General features: G+C 36.9%; 1 protein-coding gene across 1 annotated transcript in view; it reads right to left on the bottom strand.

Moving 5' to 3' along the window:
* Positions 1-19,814, bottom strand: part of gtpbp3 (GTP binding protein 3, mitochondrial) — a 48,562-nt gene that overhangs the window by 17,207 nt on the left and 11,541 nt on the right. The window contains exons 6-7 of the mRNA XM_030133239.1: positions 8,681-8,753; positions 2,516-2,659 (exon numbers count right to left, since the gene is read on the bottom strand). Of these exons, the coding sequence (XP_029989099.1) occupies positions 2,516-2,659; positions 8,681-8,753 (217 nt within the window). The remainder of the gene's footprint in view (positions 1-2,515; positions 2,660-8,680; positions 8,754-19,814) is intronic.

The raw sequence follows: 19,814 nt of genomic DNA on the forward strand, positions 1-19,814 counted from the left end.
TATTGAAGGTGTGTGTGTGTGTGGGGTATGTGCATAATGACACACATACTGTACATTCACTCAACGGCCACATCATTAGGTACACCTTTTCTACTTAATTTTAATGCAAGTGTCTAATAGTAGAAACTCTGGGCATCACAGTGAGAAGGAACAGTGATTTAAGTGACTTTGAACATGGCAAGGTTCTTGGTCTGAGTGTTTCAGAAACTGCAGATTTTCTGGGATTTCCACCCACAACTTAACCCTTAAGGCAGGGGTGTCAAATCCATGTTAGTTCAGGGGCCACATTAAGCCAAATTTGATCTGAAGTGGGCCGGACCAGTGAAATAATAACATAATATATAAATACCATAATTTCCAGGCTATAGAGCGCACCTCAGTATAAGCCACACCCACCAAATTTTAAAAGACAAAAATATTTGTACATATATAGGCCACACCTGACTATAAGCCGCAGGTGTCCACATTGTAACATGAGATATTTACACAGAAAGATGGTAAACAGACAGATTATTTAAATATTTAACTGCTTTTTTCCAAACAGTACCTGGAACACGGCAGTAAAACGTCAGGAACAGGCTGGTTCAAAAACCCAGAAAAGTCATTGATCTGAGTCTTCCTCTTCCTTCTGCTCATTAAACCACTGCAGTCGTCTTCTTCAGTGTTCTTCAGTTGAACATCCTCAAAGGCTCTGTCACACTCCCTCTACGTCTCTCTTCCGTTGTCTCTCACTGTCTCTTCCATACTGCAGCTCTGTTTCCTTCTTTACAGACACATCGATTGCTTTTAACTTCAAAGCTGCATCATATGCATTTCTTCGTGTGTTTTCCATGATGAGGGTTTGTGCAAAATGATTGTTCAAAGTTAAACTTAAAACTTCTCCTCTTCTTCATCCCCTCTTCCACCTGTCTGTCTCACTTTTGTGCTTCCTGCTAGAGCGCCCCCTGGAGGCCGTTAGCCTGTAAAAATCTATACTCGAGCCACATCATTGTATAAGCCGCAGGGTTCAAAACGAGAAAAAAGTAGCGGCTTATTGTTCAGAAAATACGATAATGTCAACTACAAACTTTCCTCTATGTTTTAGAGCGAAAAAAGTAAAATTATGCAATGAAAATGTTTACATCTACCAACTATCCTTTAAAACAATGCGAATAACTTGAACAAACTGAAATTTCTTAAGAAAACTAAGTGCAATTTTAACAATATTCTGTTGGGTTTCTGTAAATTGGCTTAGAGTCTGGTTTTGACCAACAATTCATATAAAGTGTCATGAGAGAACTTTTTGTTGTGATCTGGGGCAATATAAATAAAATTTGATTGATAGAGTGATTTGATTGGTTTTCCCCTGTAAGTCGCTTTGGAAAAAAGCATCTGCCAAATGCATAAACAGAAACATAAACAATATTATGTCTTGGTTTATCATTTACACATGTAAATTCTAATTTACATATCACAGTGGATCTACAAATACACAAAACATTTAATAACAGCTAGAATATTGGTGAAGTTGCACTTCAGACATTTCAAAATGTTCATATTTGTTCAGGTTATTCACATTTTTGTGAAATGATAGTTTGCTTTAGTGTAAATACAGTGAAATGACATGAAAATGTTTTCATTTACAAAGAGAACAATTTGGAGTTGTGAGTATTTATAGGTTATTATGATAGTATTTTACTGATCCAACCCATTTGAGATTAAATTGGCCTGTGTGTGGAACCTGAACTAAAATGATTAATATCTTCAGTGTAATTTTTGCATTTCACAAATTCATCCCACGGGCCAGACTGGACCCTTTGGTGGGCCGGATTTGGCCCCGGGGCTGCATGTTTCAGACCTCTGCCTTAAAGGATACAGAGAATGGTCAGAAAAACAAACGATTAGCCTGAATGAATGAAGACAGAATGTCCAGACTGATTCTAGTTGACCGAAAGAAGACCATCTCTGAACACATAACACCTCAAACCATGAAGCAGATGCCCTACAACAGCAGCATATACACTCACTGGCCACTTTATTAGGAACACATTGCTAGTGTGGGTGTACCTAATAAAGTGGCCACTCAGAATGGAAACCCAAACACCTTTGACTCAACCCCTGTAGCACAAATCTAGATCTACAAACACAATTAAACAGAAACTAAACATATAAAGACTACTTTAGGACTACCTTTACCCTGTGAAGAGCTAAACACCTCTGCAGACAACAGAAGCTCTGAGCAGAGCTCAGCTGTATCTACTATATGGAAGCCATTTAAGGTCAGAAGAAACAACTGCTGCCTTATGTGGAAGTCTAACTTCTGCTTCAGTCTAGTTTTGCCTCTTCTCTTGCTGTACTTTCTTACTTTCTGTGTATATAGAACAAAATTTGCATTTTAATAAATCAAAGAAGTATCAGAAAACTGCTTATGGCGTGACAGCTGCTGCCGTTTCCCCCTCCCAAACGTGAAGAGTCTGTCGCCAGGGTTTAATCTTAATCCCGTCACTGGCTGTGCTTGTGTTTTGGTTTTGCTTACACAGTGTGTTCAGGAGGCTGCTTTTCCCTGCGTTGGTGGCTCCGGCGATGACCACCTGGACGCCGCTGCGAAGACGCTCACCCCTCCGCTCATCTTTGAGGTGTCGCTCGATCTCGGTTTGGAGATTCAAGACAGATGTGTCCACTGTGGACGGTCAGAGACAGGACAGGACAAAAGGGTCAAATTAAGTGTACTGATCTCATAAAAGGAATCTGAAGGAAAAACATCTGCCTTTTCTGTAAATGACTGAGTGAAAAAGGCTGTTAAGCTTTTTAGTTTTTCAGGAAAATGTTCATTTATTCAAACCTGAGATGACCTGAAATAAAAACCACTCATTCATGATAATGCATTCATAACTGCTGCATGTTAACAGGTGACTATGGAAAGTATTCATGCCAAGTTTTCGAATTGTTGCTATTATGTTTATTATAATTATTGTACTAGGAGCAATGATTAATCAGAATTTCTACAGGTATCAGCAAATCTAATTTAATGCTTTTTAATTCCCTTTTATTTTGTTCAAAGTGTTTTTATTACAAATTAAGTCATCCAGAAAAGCATAATACAGTCATTGTTTTTGTTTTTTTTAATAACCAAACCCATGAACATTCGCACTCTGTTGCATAAAAAAGATAATTAACAATAATAATTAATAAATAAATAAATAAAAAATATTGTAGTGTAAAGTGTACATTTTTAATTCCCTTTTAATGCCACTTTAAACAAATGTAATGCCCACGTCCAACTGCAGATACAGTTTTATTTATAGTTTTATGATGGTTTACCGTCGACAGACTTTAACCAGGTTCTGAATAGTTCATTTTCCCATTTTTCCAACATTTGCTAATATTCCCTCTGCTCATTCGTCACACCATAAACACGCTCACAGTGCATTCCATTCTAAGCACCTGGTGTTGTGACTTTGTGTACCGCCCATAAATAATAGCCAATTAAAGGGTTTGACCTGTCAATCATCACACTACATGTCCGATCAAAGTTATTACATGTTTATATAATCAAAATGAATCGCAAATAGCAAAGTGTATTTAATTTTTTCATGCCTCTGGACATCGAATTTAATGCCATTTGAGGCCTTCATTTTCACAAAATCTATTTAATGACTTTTAATGCTTTTTAATGACCTGCAGAAACCCTGTACAAACCAAAACAAACAAGTAATTTATTCAATTTTTATCACAAGTAAACGATTAAATTTATTGCTTGGAAACATCTCAAGTTTTATTGTGTGAAGCTTAAGGCTTTTAATGACTTAACCTGACATAATTTGGAAGAAAAGATAAGACATAAATCAAGCTTTTCGGTCTGTTTTGCTCATTTTAAGTAATGGGCAAAACACACAACAATATGAATTTAATATTTCCAAAAGCAATTTTACAAACAAATAATATAAACAAGGCTTATTTAGTAGGAAGAAGTGCGTTTCTGTCCTTCTTCCTTTCTTTCTTTTTAGATTAAATTTCACACGGCTGGCGAAACACAGACTAATGAATAGCAGCTCAAAGCAAAATTGTACGAAATGAAATGACCTGTTCCTTCATCCATGAACGCAGCCATTTGTTCAGTCATTTACACAATGAATGTCCAAGTTACAGTTCAGTTTCATCCACTTCTGCAGAAAAACACCAGCCCTTCCAATCTATGTAATATCCTAGTGTTACAGAAAAGGAGCCCATTTCCTAAGAATAATGTAACTGCTACTAAGAAATGGTTAGAAAAGGTGAAATTCAGGACAACAGCTGGTATTTTTACAGATACCCTGAAAAAGGAAAAGGAATTCTGTGAAGGTAAAACATTTGTTCTGTCCCCCAGAGTCTGACAAACTTCACTGCAGCAGAAATGAGTCATGACTTGTATCTTTCCACCAGCGACCAAAGAGGAAAACTACTATTAACAATACAATGCACAGAAGAGACATCATCACTCATTCTAAAGAACACTCTGACCTCAGATAACCTGGAAGACAATTTTCCAAGCAAATACAACATGATAACCCAAATTACTCATGTATATTCAGAAGAAGTAGAAGAAGAAATCACAAATCGCAAAGTGCATTGTGGGAGGCGAAAGCGTTTTTTCTCAGATTGGGCAAGAAAACGAGCCAGATCGCTATATATGTATAAAAATCTCCATTCCACCAGGGTTGTTTTAAAGAATGAGTCTAGTTGGTGGATGGAGGTAAAGGCCACATGTGGGTTCAGCACTCATGAAGAGACAGCGAAGTTGCTGCTGCTGCGACAACTTCTGAAGACGCCCGAGTGAAGTTTCCATTTGTTATATAAACAAGCGGACTGTGTTTATGATGGAGTCATCTTCCAAGTTGTTCACCGTAAGGCACAGGTGTCAAACATGCGGCCCGGGGGCCAAATCCGGCCCACCAAACGGTCCAGTCAGGCCCTTGGGATGAATTTGTGAAATGCAAAAATTACACTAAGATATGAACAATCCTCTTAGTTCAGGTTCCACATTCAGACCAATTCAATCTCCAGTGGGCAGGACCAGTAAAATACTATCAGAATAACATAGAAATAATGACAACTCCAAATTTTTCTCTTTGTAAATGTAGATATTTTCATGTATTTACACTAAAACAAAGATTAATTTTGCAAAAAATGTGAATAACCTGAACAAATATGAACGACCTGAAATGTCCTAAGAGAAGGACAATTTTAACAAGATTCCGCCTGTTATTAAATGTTTGGTGTGTTTGTAGATCCACTGTGATCTGTAAGTTATAATGTACATGTGGAAAGGATAAACTGAGGCTTAATATTGTTAAAATTACACTTATTTTTTTCAGTTTGTTCATGTAATTCACATCTTTTGAAAGGATAGTTTGTAGATGTGAACCTTTTCATAATGTAAATTTACTTTCCTCACTCTAAAACACAGAAGTTTGGAGTTGACATATAATAACATAATAATATATAAATTTTACTGGTCCGACCCACTTCAGATCAGATTTAGTCGAATGTGGCCCCTGAACCAAAATGAGTTTGACAGCCCTGCTGTAAGGGAAGTGATTCAGGAGTGTAAGCACAGAACGACTAATGGATTAGTGATAATTAGGCTATCACTAGGGATGGGAATCGAGAACCGCTTCTTTTTGAGAACCGGTTCCCAGTAGCTCCATTCCTTGGAATCGTTTGCCTGCTTGCTTAATGATTCTACTTGTCAGTTCCACCTTCGCTGCGCATGCGTGATGACATCATACGTATGCTGCATTGGTTTAGATTAGAATGTAGTCAACATGGTGTCGAGGCAGAAACGTTCCAAAGTACGGCTGTATTTCAGGTGAACAGACGTCACCAGGGCCATTTGTAACACTTGGAAAGCTTCCATTTCTTCAAAGGGGTGAAATCCCTCCAGTATACTCAAACATTTGTCCACACAGCATGAAATTCATTTGCAGGAATGTCACATATGTGATACACTACTTAGCGACACTTGTGAATCTAGCAGCAGAGCAAACACTAGGGGACAAACGTCCTGCCCCCTCAAATAAAAGTTTAGGTAGGGAAAAGGAAAATGAGGTGCACAACAGCAGGAGACAGAGAGGAATTAGTAAAGCGTCTTAAGTTTCACTTTGTACAGTCGTATGGTGTGACCCCCCCCTCGAACTGGGCCCAGCATAATCTGTTATTATTATATGTGCATACTGTACATGTTATCTTTTCTGTGCAAAGATGGAAATATAAATAAATAAAATAAATAATAATAAATTAAAAAACAGGTAATGCAAACAAACCCATTTGTACTCTTTTATTCCCTCACCCAGTGAGAATCGATAAGAGAATCCATAAGTATCAATAAGCAAAATCAATAATGGAATTGGAATCGTTAAATTCTTATCGATTCTCATCCCGAGCAAATTACAAATTTGAAAAAAAAATTTGGAATGAAAGTCATGCGCTGCTTTAAAACCAAAAAAATCCAACAGGAAATAAAGTTGAAACACTGCTTGAACAGAAGTGGGTCATGGTCTCTTTCCAAAACAGCAGAAAAATACTCCAACAATACGACCAAGATATCATTATTTTTGTATAAATAATACACTATAAGATGGATAACTTATACATATGATGAAAAAAAAAGCCGCAGAAGGATTAAGAAATAATCCTATATTACTTTCCAGTTTCTTAGTAATATCATGATTATAGAATTATCAACTTCAGAAAGAAAAAGTCCCTGACACACTTCATCTGGACAGAAATGGGTCATGGAAGAAAACTTGGAGGAGAACATCAGACAAAACATAAAAACAATCCCTTCATGCCAACTGCTGCGTGTTTACCGACGGCAACGTAAAAGGAATTTCATCCTTTTGACGGAAAAAGGCCTCGACACCCTTCGTCTGGACAGAAATGGGTCACGGACTCGTCTCTTTCCGCAAACGTCTAAGAGGGAAAAATACTGTTAACAATACCATCCACCTACATAATGTCATTAGATTAGCGGAAAAATGTCCACTACTTGAAAATACTCCGAGCCGAGGATGAAAGCGTGACATGAAACAATGCGCACATGCCAATTATTGTGCGTTTACAGGTGGCACTGGGAGGTATTCATGCCAAGGTTTCTATTTTTAGAACAGGTCTATTATTACTTGTTGCTCGCCTTCGAAGCGTGAGCCAACATTCCGTGCCACCAATATAAACAATAGTTCCCAAGCTTTATTGTGTCAAACTCCTGGACATCTAAGGCTTCTGGAGCGCTCAGCCAGTGCCAGACAGCAGGCGACAGACCCTGGGGAGACGCCCCCCACCCCACCCCGCATACTCCGAGCATGGGAAACCTTGGCATACGAAGCAGAGCTGGGCTGGAGGCAAGGTTCTAATAGTTTTGGATTTTTCATTATACTTTAGTTCTATTTAGTTCTGACTTTTGTTTTTCTCTAACTCAGTTATTTATAACCCTTTTTATTTAAGTTAGTTTTAATTAGTTTTTAGAGCAGGTTTGATAGTTTTTATTAATTTTCTTTTTCTTCTGAATGCTTAGTTTTAGTTTAGTTTTAGTATTAATTTTAGTTTAGTGGTCTCTTTTCTCTTCTTCTCTGTCGTCGTATTCAAATAAATCCCAGACAGGACTCTGCTGCTTTCTCCCAACTTTAGTCTCCATGTTTCCAGGTAGAGTGGGGACCAGAAGACGACTGGAAACCACAAGTGAACACAAGTGACGGAGCAAAAAGTGTCGTATGGTGGCGCTAGCTAAAATTACTAGAGCGAAATAAATCGATTCTGTATCAATCCGACATTGACAAAGACGAAAACAAAGGGAATTTTATCCATAACTTTTATATGTTTTAGTTTTGTAATCACACAATACAGTTTCAATTAGCTATCATTTTTTCTTTTAATTATAGTTTTTATTTATTTCATTTAACGAAAATGTTTTTTTAGTTGTAGTTTTCGTCATTTTGTTAGTTTTCGTTAACGATAATAACCTTGGATCAGACATAGTTTTATTTACAAATGGCAAAAATGACAAAAAAGAACAAAAAAAAAAAAAGAAATATCCTTAACTTTCTGTTTGTAGTGTATGTAGTATGAATGTGAGTGAATGAATCATGGATCCACTGTACACGCTTTGAGTATGCATTCATAGAAAAGCACTGTATAAATCTAATTTAGCAGTAGTAGTAGTAGTAGTAGTAGTAGTAGTAGTAGTAGTAGTAGTAGTAGTAGTAGTAGTAGTAGTAGTATATAGTTATATTTTTTTCTTTTAATTATAGTTTTTATTTATTTCAGTTAACGTAAATGCTTTTTCAATTCTAGTTTTCGTCATTTCATCAGTTTTCTTTAACGATAATAACCTTGGCTGGAGGACAGTGTTGCTGACAGCACTATTCCTGTGAGCGACAAGGAACGCTGGCTTTGAAGGTAAGACGAATGCCTCTGCTGTCCTCCCCGGCCTTCTCTCCAAACTTCCTTAGAGGAAATAGTCTTTTGAGCGGTTTGATGGTTACGTCTTCTCCCTGCAGTGCAGCAAACTCACACGACGGCCGGTTGAAGATCCAAACAGGAAAGGCAGCCGGCCGCGCTCCTCTCTCCTCGGAGACAAAAAAGAGCCCCCTCACCTTCCTCTAAAGCCCCAGGGATGAATGTTCTCTGACTTTTCCACAGAAGAGAAGACAAAGTACAGACTTACCCTGGTTTAAGACCCCGTCCTCGATGAGCTCATCCTCACTGAAGTCTATGAAGGCCTCGACGTGGGCCAGGCACTGAGAAGAAACACAAAACAGAGGAAACAAGAGGCTGAAAGCCATACATACATATATACATACAAACATACATACATACTGTACATACAAACATACATACATACATACATACAAACACACAAACATACATACATACATACAAACACACAAACATACAGACATACATACAAACACACAAACAGACATACATACAAACATACATATACATACAAACATACATATATACACATATACAAACATACATACAAACATATATATATATATATATATATACATTTATACATACATTTATACATCCATCCATCCATCCATCTTCGGTCCACTGTGATCTTTAAGTTGTAATTCACATGTGTAAATAATAATATATAATATACTTAAAGTTGCACTTATTGTTCTTAAGAAGTGTGAGGAAAAACTTGGAGTTCTCATTGTTTACAGGTTATTATGTTATTATTTTACTGGTCCGACCCACTTAAGGTCATATTGGGCTGAATGTGGAACCTGAACTAAAATGACTTTGATGCCCCTGTAGTAACCTATTATGGTGCATGTGTTTGGATGGTGGGAGAACCCAGAGAGAACCCATGCATACACTGAGAGAACATGTAAACTCCACACAGAGGGGTCCACAGTGGTCGACCCAGGAATCAAACTCAGAACCTTCTTGTCATGAAGCACCAATTCCATTCCACCAAAATGAACAATTCTTCCAAAGCTTTACTGTGTCATATTTCAGCTTTTTAAAGACTTACCCTGACATAATTTGGAAGAAACATTTGACATAAAATGAGCTTTTTGTTCTATTCTGCTCATTTCACTGTGTTATTTCCAAAAATAATTTTACAAACAGATAATATATTCTAGGCTTACTTACAAAGAAGAAGCCCCTTTCTTAAAGAGATCATACTTTGGTAAACCCACTTTTATTAGTCCACAGTTTATGGAGACCACAGGGAAATGTTTTAAAATGCAGAATTCCATTTAAAAAAGCAAAACATCACTCCTTTAATAATAACATAATTAAACTAAGAAATGGTTAGATTATTACTAGGGGTGTCTGTGTAGGCTCTCATTTGCCCAGGTCATCCTTATTCTTGGTAGTTCTCCTCGGTTCAACTGGACTAGTTTGGCTTCTTCTTTTTTAGCTCTTTTCATCATCTTCAGCTCTTTTTCCTCTCCAGAACTGAGGAAGTCTCTCAGACAAGAGATGAAATGTTTTCAGAAAAAGAGCTGAACCAGTCCAGTTAAACCGAGAAGAACTACCAAGTATTCCTGAGGGTGAAACATGCCAACTGCTGCATTTTTACAGATGCAAAGAAAAAGGAAAAGGAATTCTGTGGAGGTAAAAAATCTGTTGTGTCCCCCAGAGTGTGACAACCTTGACTGCAACAGAAATGAGTCATGACTTGTATCTTTCCACCGACGACAAAAGAGGAAAAATACTATTAACAATACAATGCACAGACGAGACGTCATCACTCATTCTACAGAACACTACGACCTCAGATAACATGGAAGAAAACCTGGGGTTAAAGCAACATTTTTCTGTTTCTTTTTTCTTCCATTTTTTTCTCCCCTCCATTTATAACTCATACCTTTTACAAAGAATCTTACAAATACACTATAACCCAAACTATTCAATGAGTGCTGAAGGAGCAGGAAGAAATAAATATTACCTGCCCTTTCCCACATTGTAATAACAGCATGTGTAAAGGTGTTACGAAAAAAATAAAATCTCAGTTGTTTTTCAGAGTTGCAGATAACTTCTGATTTTAATCAATGGTTTTCTGGCGATCTGAGCTTAAGATAACAAGGAACTCAAAACTAATCTGGTTTAATCAAAACTCTGCCATAGGTATGGGATTTATCCTGCCTTCATGTGCTATGGAAATTATGGTAAATACAAGTTACAAACTCAAAAATTGCACATGAACGCCCCTTTATGTTGTATTTTCCACTGGAAAACTGGGGGAAAAAATTTATCCACAAGCTGCCTAGATGAAAATAACCTTTGACCTTTTCAACATGGCGGAGAGCAACGAGAGATTCATGGTGAATGATAACCAATGCTTTTATTAAAGTTCTGCTGCTGTTAACTGATGATTTTGCTCATTCATAACGTACAAAATTTGCCAAAAAAAGTCCCAAAAAAATGCAGTAGCCAATGAATTAACACGTCAAAAACTGTTTTACTCAAGTAGCAGGCCACGATAAATTGTGTTTCAGCCATTTTTCATTTTGCCACAACAACAAAAGCACTTGAACACAACGCACTTGCAATTTCAAATTCACAAGTGGAAAGGATCAACTTTCCGACAGCACCTGAAGGCAGCATTAAACCCAACACTGGCCACTTGGGGTCCTTCTGTCAGCTGTAATGGTCATTTCTCAAAAACCATGTTCACTGAGTACACTCTTGTGAACTTGGTGAGTACAGTCTTCGTAAGAACGGTTCCAGAGAACAAACTTCCTAATAATACAAGTCACTCTGTTACTGGAACAGCTGCATACTTGTGAACACCCCCCCCGGCTCTGCTGTATTTCCATCATCGGCTCCCTAACGTATTTCCAAAATCCCCCACAATATGTCACTGGATTTGATTTCAGTACATTAGTACAACTATTTACACGTCATTTATACTTCTTATACATTTTGTATATTCTTCAAAAATGAATTATTATAACCTTTATTTAACCAGGAACAAAAGCTCATTGAGATTAAAAATCTCTTTTTCAAGAGTGTCCTGGCCAAGACAGCAGCAGCAGCAGACGTTACATAAAATGGAAATCACAGCCATATGTCCACTCTAATATACATAAACACAATGAAAGTCAGAACTAAATACAAACTTAAAACTGATCAGAACATACATATAAAACATCACCATTATTTTAAAAGGTCCTGAAAGTATAACAACAGTGTTCCTTAACCCTTAGGGGTCCACGGTCACGGCCCCGTGACTGAATCACATGACATTTTCAACACGTTGTAGCGACGGAAGTCGGTCACGTAGACCACTGGTGCCAACTGCAATCAAATGTGTGGACTTGAAACACTGTCCCATGTTTTATTTGATGTTAATAGAGCAAATACAACTGGAGATATGACGGTTTGAACAAATGTGAATAAAAGTATGAAAATGAGGCGGGTGTTCTATTTCTGACCATATCTTCGTCATTTTTTGTCCTTTTTCAAAATGGAAAAAACTGTCAGAATCTGCAGATTCTAATCCACAGGCTGCATTAGCATCACAGGCAAGGGTGAGAATAACCCCCACCTGACCCAGATGTGGAAACCAGGAGGACTGCGGGTGGGGGGTGGGTTAGAAAACTGGAGAAAACGCCTATGTAAAGATCTGCTTTTATATCAAATATTTGAGTATAGTTTTAATTTATTACAATTTTCATTTTATATACCTAATATTTGGAACCAATATTCACTTTTAAAGTCTTTGAAAAGGTTCATTAAGCATCTTTGTGTAATTTATACAACAAATTATATCGATTTTTCAAATTGAATTTTATATTTTTTGTGTGTTTTTTTTGGCCTTTTGTGTTGATATAGTGATAGTGAAAAAATACTAGGCAGAGGAGATGGATGAAGTTGTGCTGAAAAAAAAGCAACCAAACATGGGTATAATAAACATTTCTTTGTATAGTATATAAAGGAAAAATCAAAAGTACTCAAAAACAGCCAAAATAGGCTCAGACCCCTAAGGGTTAAAAGCATCTCAAAGCCAAACCCAATTCAATCAATTAGAAAAACATCTACGCCCACGTTTGTCCTTTTCCCATTGATTTAAAATGACTTTGAATGTATTTAAACAGACCAGTTCCTTCAGTTTAATCTCCTTCTGTAGGTTGTTCCAGGCAGTGGGAGCAGAATATTTAAAAGCTTTCTTTCCCAGTTCTGTTCTGACTTTTGGAACCCATAAAGATAACGGGTCCTGGGACCGGAGACTGTCATTATTCAAGTCATTCCAACAAATGTAGATCATAACAAATGTTGTTGAATCCCGAATGTGGCGATATAATAATTGTAATATGACTTTTTCATAGTCATGCAGACCTGCTATAAACCCTTCTTGAAAGACTAGTTAACTAGATATGATTCTAAAGCTGTGTTTTGTTTTACCGTGTTTTCCGGACTGTAGAGTGTACCTGAATATAAGGTGCACCTGAATGTAAGCTGCACTCATCAAATTTTAAAAGAAAAAAATATTTGTACATATATAGGCTGTACCTGACTATAAGCCGCAGGCGTCCACATTGTAAGTTGTGAGTATTTAAAGGTTATTATGGTAGTATTTTACTGATCCGACCCACTGGAGATTTAAGTGGTCTGTTTGTGGTCCCTGAACTAAAATGATTAATATCTTCAGTGTAATTTTTGCATTTCACAAATTCATCCCAGGGGCCGGACTGGACCCTTAGGCGGGCTGGATTTGGCCCTGGAGCCGCATGTTTGACACCTGTGCCTTAACTGCTTTTGTCCAAACAGTGCAGGAACACGGCTGGTTAAAAAACCCAGAAAAGTCATTGATCTGTATCTGCATCTTCCTTCTGCTCATTAAACCGCTGCAGTCGTCTTCTTCAGTGTCGGAGTTGAACATCCTCAGAGGCTCCGTCACACTCCTCCTACGTCTCTCTTCCATTGTCACTCTCAATGGCACTTCGGTGCAGCAGCTCTGTTTCCTTCTTGGACAGACAGATTGGTTTTCATTTAAAAGCTGCATCATATGCATTTTTTCGTGTGTTTTCCATGATGAGGGTTTGCGCAAAATGATTGTTAAAAGTTAAGCTTAAAACTCCTCCTCTTCATCACCTCTTCCACCTGTCTGTCTCGCTTTTGTGCTTCCTGCTAGAGCACCCCCTGGAGGACATTAACCTGTATAAATCTATACTTGAGCCACATCGTTGTATAAGCCACAGGGTTCAAAGCATGAGAAAAAAGTAGCGGCTATAGTCCAGAAAATACGGTAATTTGAGTATAAGAGGTGAGTTATGGACAAAAATATGCCCTGTGAGGATGCAGTGAATTTAATGTTTGACCTTTGAGCATCAAATTCTAATCAGTTCATTCCTTACGTTCTGAGACACTGTGTTCACATGGGACAGATGCGTGAACATGTGCCCAGTATGTAATACATGGATGTAAACAATGCCATCGCCCACGTGACGTTATAATGGAAACCACTGAAATACACTTGTTTATTTTTTTAGGTTCACGTCACGTTTTTGTGATTCATTTGAAGCCCGAGCACAGACGGAGAAAAGCTTTAGAATTTCCGTGTCAGCATCGCGAGTATTTTGACTGATATACACACAATAGTAGTGTATAGCTGCACAAAAACAGGAAGTGTCAGACTCCCATACTTTAATCCATTCACAAAAGTGGGAAGCTATGAGGTGAAAAAGCTGCATTGTTTGGGTGTCAGACCAGTTTTTGACCCACAGTGTGAGCGCACACAGACGGCAGACTTCTGATTAACCAGATTCTCCGAAATCTAAATAGAATCACCTTTGAGTTTATTCTCGGAACCGTCCAAAGGAAACAGATCAACAAGTTTCTCTAGGGACATCACCTGGAGACGCTGATAGGATCTGACACCAGCAGATTGTAAAATTACACTGTTATCTATATACTTCAGAACATTTCAGTGTAGAGGACTTGGCTTGGATTCATGTTGTTCATCTGCGGTCAGTGACCTGCTGTTTGGAATTGACTCAATGTCTGACACGGCTATTTGTAAAAAAAAAACAACAAAAAAAAAAAAACAGACAAAATGGCTCTAATGCCACAATAATCAGTATAATTACTCATCTGAAAGTCCGATGATCAAATAAAATAATAATAATAATAATAATAATAATAATAATAATAATAATAATGGATTAAATTTATATAGTGTTTTTCTATGAACACATACTCAAAGCACGTACAGTGGATCCATTATTCATTCACTCATACTCTCACTCTGGTGGCGGTAAACTACATGCACTACAAACAAAAAGTTAAGGATATTTCTTTTTGTTTTGTCTTTTTTTTATCATTTTTGCCATTTGCAAATAAAACTGTCTGGTCATTAAAAAAATGTGTTTCAGTTCAATTCACACACAAAAAAGTAAAAAGCGCTGTGCAAGAATCCCAACTGAAAAAAAAACAAACCCAAATTTAAAATATCCTTAACTTTTTGTTTGTGGTGTATGTAGCAGCACTGGAGGGAAGGTGGGTGAAGTGTCTTGCCCAAGGACACAACAGCACATGACTAGGACAGAGCGGGATTTGAACCACCAACCCTTCAGTTACTGGACGACCCTTTCCATGATATGAAACTATGTCAGTGCATTGTACGGTAAAATGATTACACCCTAATTAACCACATAATTAAAATTACACACAATAATATTTTACACATTTATTTGTATATGTTTCTTTTACTTATCATGTTGATATTGATTTGTCCAGTACATATTGTAGAAATTGATATACTATTTGTTTTTTACCTCCGCCAAGGAGGTTATGTTTTTGCCAGGGTTTGTTTGTTTGTTTGTCTGTTTGTCTGTCCGTTAGTGTGCAACATAACTCAAAAAGTTATGGACAGATTTTGATTAAATTTTCAGGGTTTGTTGGAAATGGGCTAAGGAAGAAATGATTAAATTTTGGTGGTGATCGGGGGTGGGGGGGCCCACGGGGGGGCCCATTTCCAACAAACCCTGAAAATTTCATCAAAATCTGTCCATAACTTTTTGAGTTATGTTGCACACTAACGGACAGACAAACAGACAGACAGACAAACAAACAAACAAACCCTGGCAAAAACATAACCTCCTTGGCGTGGGGGGGCCCACGGGGGGGGCCACTGATCAGCCTTGGCGGAGGTCTGCGCTCTCCGAGTGCTTCTAGTTTATTATTATTATTTACTTTTTTTTAGCTATACGTATGTGTATATTTACAGTTTTATATCATTAGCATCATAGCAAAAATGCCTTAGTTATATTTTTGGCAAAACTGTGATATCTGTGTAACTTTACTCTCCTAACACTGCTAATTCATTTTTCATCACTGGCTGTAATTTGAAAAAAATGTGATTTAAGCAGTTATGCTGAGGCTAATAAGAGATTAAAAACTGGCCAGTAGCTTGAGTATCATTTTGAAGAAATTAACAGGTTTTGTTAGTTTTAGTTTAGTCTTATTCAGGTTTTACGAGGAAAGTCTTGCTATATTCAGGCTGAAAACAGAGCATGAAATAATTCACACTATCTAATAAGATCTACAAACATGTGCAAAAACATTTCACTCTTGATCATGACGAAATGAAAATGAAGCAGGATTTATTTGGATTTCTATTGTTTTAGTTCATCTTACAGTGACATTTTTATGTTTGTAAAAGCTGCTGTTTACATATTTATTTATTCAGCTAAAAAAGTCTCAGTGAATCACAAAACTCAAGGTTGAGACTGATTTTTGAGTCATGATTGAATCTTAAAAAAAAAAAAAAGATCTGAAAAAAATAAAAAACATATATATAATTGCTTTCAATTTATTACAAAAGTGTTGTATGTGTATGCTTTATGTTATATACCTGTTGTGTTGCTGCACATTGAGTCTGCCTTGTGCATGAAATGTGCTCTATAAAGTTGAATTGAAAAGAAACAAACCATGAATAAAACTGAGCTGATTTTTATTAAAGTTGATGCAAGAGGAGAAGCTGATAATTTCTTTTCTGCTACTTTTTCTTATGTTTGCATGGAGCGGCTGTAACACAATTTCCTCTGGGATTAATAAACTTTTCTGAATCTGAATATTAATGGTGGTTATGCAGCTGCTTGAGCGAAACTTTGCTATTATTTTCTTGAGGAATTTCATCTACACGACACTTCTAAACAAAAAAAGCCCCTTATGAGGTGTCAGGAGTGTTGAACAACAGCAGAGTCACTGACCCTGACACGGCTTTGATACAGTACAACTCCTTTTACACTTACATGGGTTTTTCTCCTCAGTTTATATTGATGCTCAACATTGTGACGTCTGATAAGATAAGACAGACAATACAAGCACACACGAGAGCTCAGCTTGTACTAATGTTCCATCCATTTAAAACAATCCCAGGCATCCGCTTGAGGATTTGTTTTGTCTGAAGGTTACGCTTCTTATTCTTAGTGTCAAAAATATTGATTTCCTCTAAAATTAACAATAATACCAGGTCTGAAGTGGAGACTCGGTTCAGGTTCAGTCCAGACTTGTTTATCTTTGCACCGACATGTTGAGCAGAGGAAGTGTTGTTGTCGCTGATCTGGAACCTGTATCATGAATCAGGATTAAAGGTTATCGAGGTAACTTCTGATAGTAGATAATGGACCAAAACATATAAAAGTACCTCCTGTTGACACTAATGGACAATGGATTCTCCTGGAGGATCACTCAGACCTCAGTACAAAGATAAAAAAAAAGACAAAAAAGTGAAAAACCTCAGTGTGTAGATTCAGATGGTTTAAACCTTTTGGATTCCATTTGTGTCACATTATAAAAAATTACAGTGAAACAGATCCTGATTAAAGCACTAAAACCTTGGACCTTAGATTACACCGGGTTACAAAAAAATGTTTTTTGCAAGTTGTCTCGGTTTTTTCAACTGAATTCGGACCGTTTTGCACCGCTAAATCCAAAAATGACATCTGTTTTTCTCAATCAGGTCAGGTTTTTTTGCTAATTTGATTTTGAAAAATTTGATCTTCTCACAAAATTGATGACATTTTTGTGTCTTTATCAGTTGATTTTTTTATATAGTTCTCACCCAAAATAGGTTTTAAGAGAAAAAAAATCATTTTCTAACAGGATTCCTGTTAGGTACAATGGTGTATTCACCACAGATGTAGCAGAATACGTCAGGCTTATTTTTGCCAGATCTTCTAGTCGAAGCCATTTCATTCACCTGTAATATTAAAAAAAACATTAATCATAAATTGGCGAAAGTAAAATCTTCAGAACTTGTTTATTGCAAGAAATATGAAAGAATTTTGTATCATATGATGTGAAAATGCCCATAAATGTAAGCAAAAATGTTCAAAAGCCAATATGTAGCATAGTTCAGAAAGTTGACCTGATCGAGCAAAATTAATGTGATTTTTGGATTCAGCACCAAAATGATCCTAAATCAGCTCAAAAAACTTAAACAATACATTTGTTGTTGACCAGTGTTATTTAAGAGTAAACTGAATTCTTGTGTGTTTGTTCTTTACTTGTTTTCAGACAGATAATAAATAATTCTCATTAATCTATTAATATAGAATTGTTTTCAGGGTACATGAACTGAAGACAGAACATGACTGAAAAACACTCTTTCTACATTAAAACTATACGACTGGAGAAACACTTTAAAAAGTAGAAAAGGACTCGGAGAGCGCAGACCTCCACCAAGGCAGATCAGTGGTCTTACAAGATGGTCTTACAAGCCATCAGATTTACATCATTTAATAGTATGAATTATAATTATGGACAGATTGGTGCCTTATTGATATAATATTGATGATCGTTAGCTTTCACATTCACTTGACATATTTCATTATAAGACATTTTGGTCCCATTGAACAGCCCTATTTCACAAATTAATAGAGGAAATGAAATGTCATGTCAGATATACAACTAGACTAGACTGCGATACATTCCAATTATTGCTGAAAACAAAATATCATCCATTGATCATTTTATCAAGCTGAAATAATTGCCTTATTTTTGTGATTGGTCCTTGTGTTTTTCAGGACTGACACGTGTCTAAATACAGGGTGTCCCAAAAAATATGACATCATTTCATCACCTTATAATTTGTTTCAAATTTGTTTGCTCCTTTTGCTCAAAAAAGTGTAATCATTGTTATTGTTCTGCTTTCAGGAATAGACATGACTTTTAGTGCAACAGAAAAGGTGTTCTGTGTATTGAAGTACACTCAAACTCAGTCAAATGTGAATGCGCAACGTGAATTTATTAGAAAATTTCATAAACAAGCGCCAACGGGAAAGCAGATTTGGATGTACGGTAGAAGAAGTTTGAAAAGGAAGGCTGTTTGTGATGAAAAAAGGATCTGGACGACCGGCAGTTTCAGAAGAGGTGGTAAAATGAGGAAAAATGGATTGTTTGATTCTTGTATCAAGTTAGTGATAAAGGTGTAAAAGCACTTGAGGGGTTGGATTAAATAAGTTTATACTTCTTCCTACTCCTTTTTGACCTTGCAAAATTCAGACTTGCATGTACTTGAAGATAGAGTCTGTTCATTTCAATGTTATTTTGTTTTTGTCTTAATCTGCTATGTTTTATTTTGTTGCTTTGCATGTTCTAAATAAATAAATAAATAAACAAGTTTGGGAAATGTTTAGTCAGAGTCCACATTGAACATTTTTAATAACTTTGGAACATTATAAAATTACCATACCCCAGAATTTTTTGATTGAAATTTGTAGAATAAAACAATTTATGTCCAAAATCAATCCTATTAAGTATAATTTCTTCTGACCATGTAGTCACTCTGATACGGACATCTCAAATTATGTCAATTTTTTTGGGACACCCTGTATAAACCATAAATAAAAATATCAATGGATGAATCTGAAATGACTGCCTTCTGTATGCTGCAGTTTTATATTTTGGTGCTCTTATTGGTCCTTGTGTTTTTCAGGACTGACGCATGTCTAAATACATCCCAGACTAGTGTTATTATTCCTAGTATTTAACAGACACAAACAAAACCAAATCATGTACAACAGTGAAATAAAAACAGGAAGCCTCCCATCCCTAAAACATAATCCGTCATTCATCGCGTGGCGCAGACGCAGCTGTGCAGCAGGTACCGACGACAGAAAACAGAAGGCATTGTTTTAGACGTGGAACCACCGAGGCCTGACCTCCAACACAGTGCAGACGGCTTCTTTCCAAAACACTGATTTCAGAGAAACCTCAGTCTTGAAACTGGACGAAGTCTCAGGAGGGGAAACTCCGGGACACAGGCTCGGTTCTGCTGTTCAGGCAATGTTTTGAACAAATATTTCTACAGACCGGAGGACACC

The sequence above is a fragment of the Sphaeramia orbicularis genome, chromosome 4 (assembly GCF_902148855.1).
Source record: "Sphaeramia orbicularis chromosome 4, fSphaOr1.1, whole genome shotgun sequence".
Classification (NCBI taxonomy): domain Eukaryota; kingdom Metazoa; phylum Chordata; class Actinopteri; order Kurtiformes; family Apogonidae; genus Sphaeramia; species Sphaeramia orbicularis.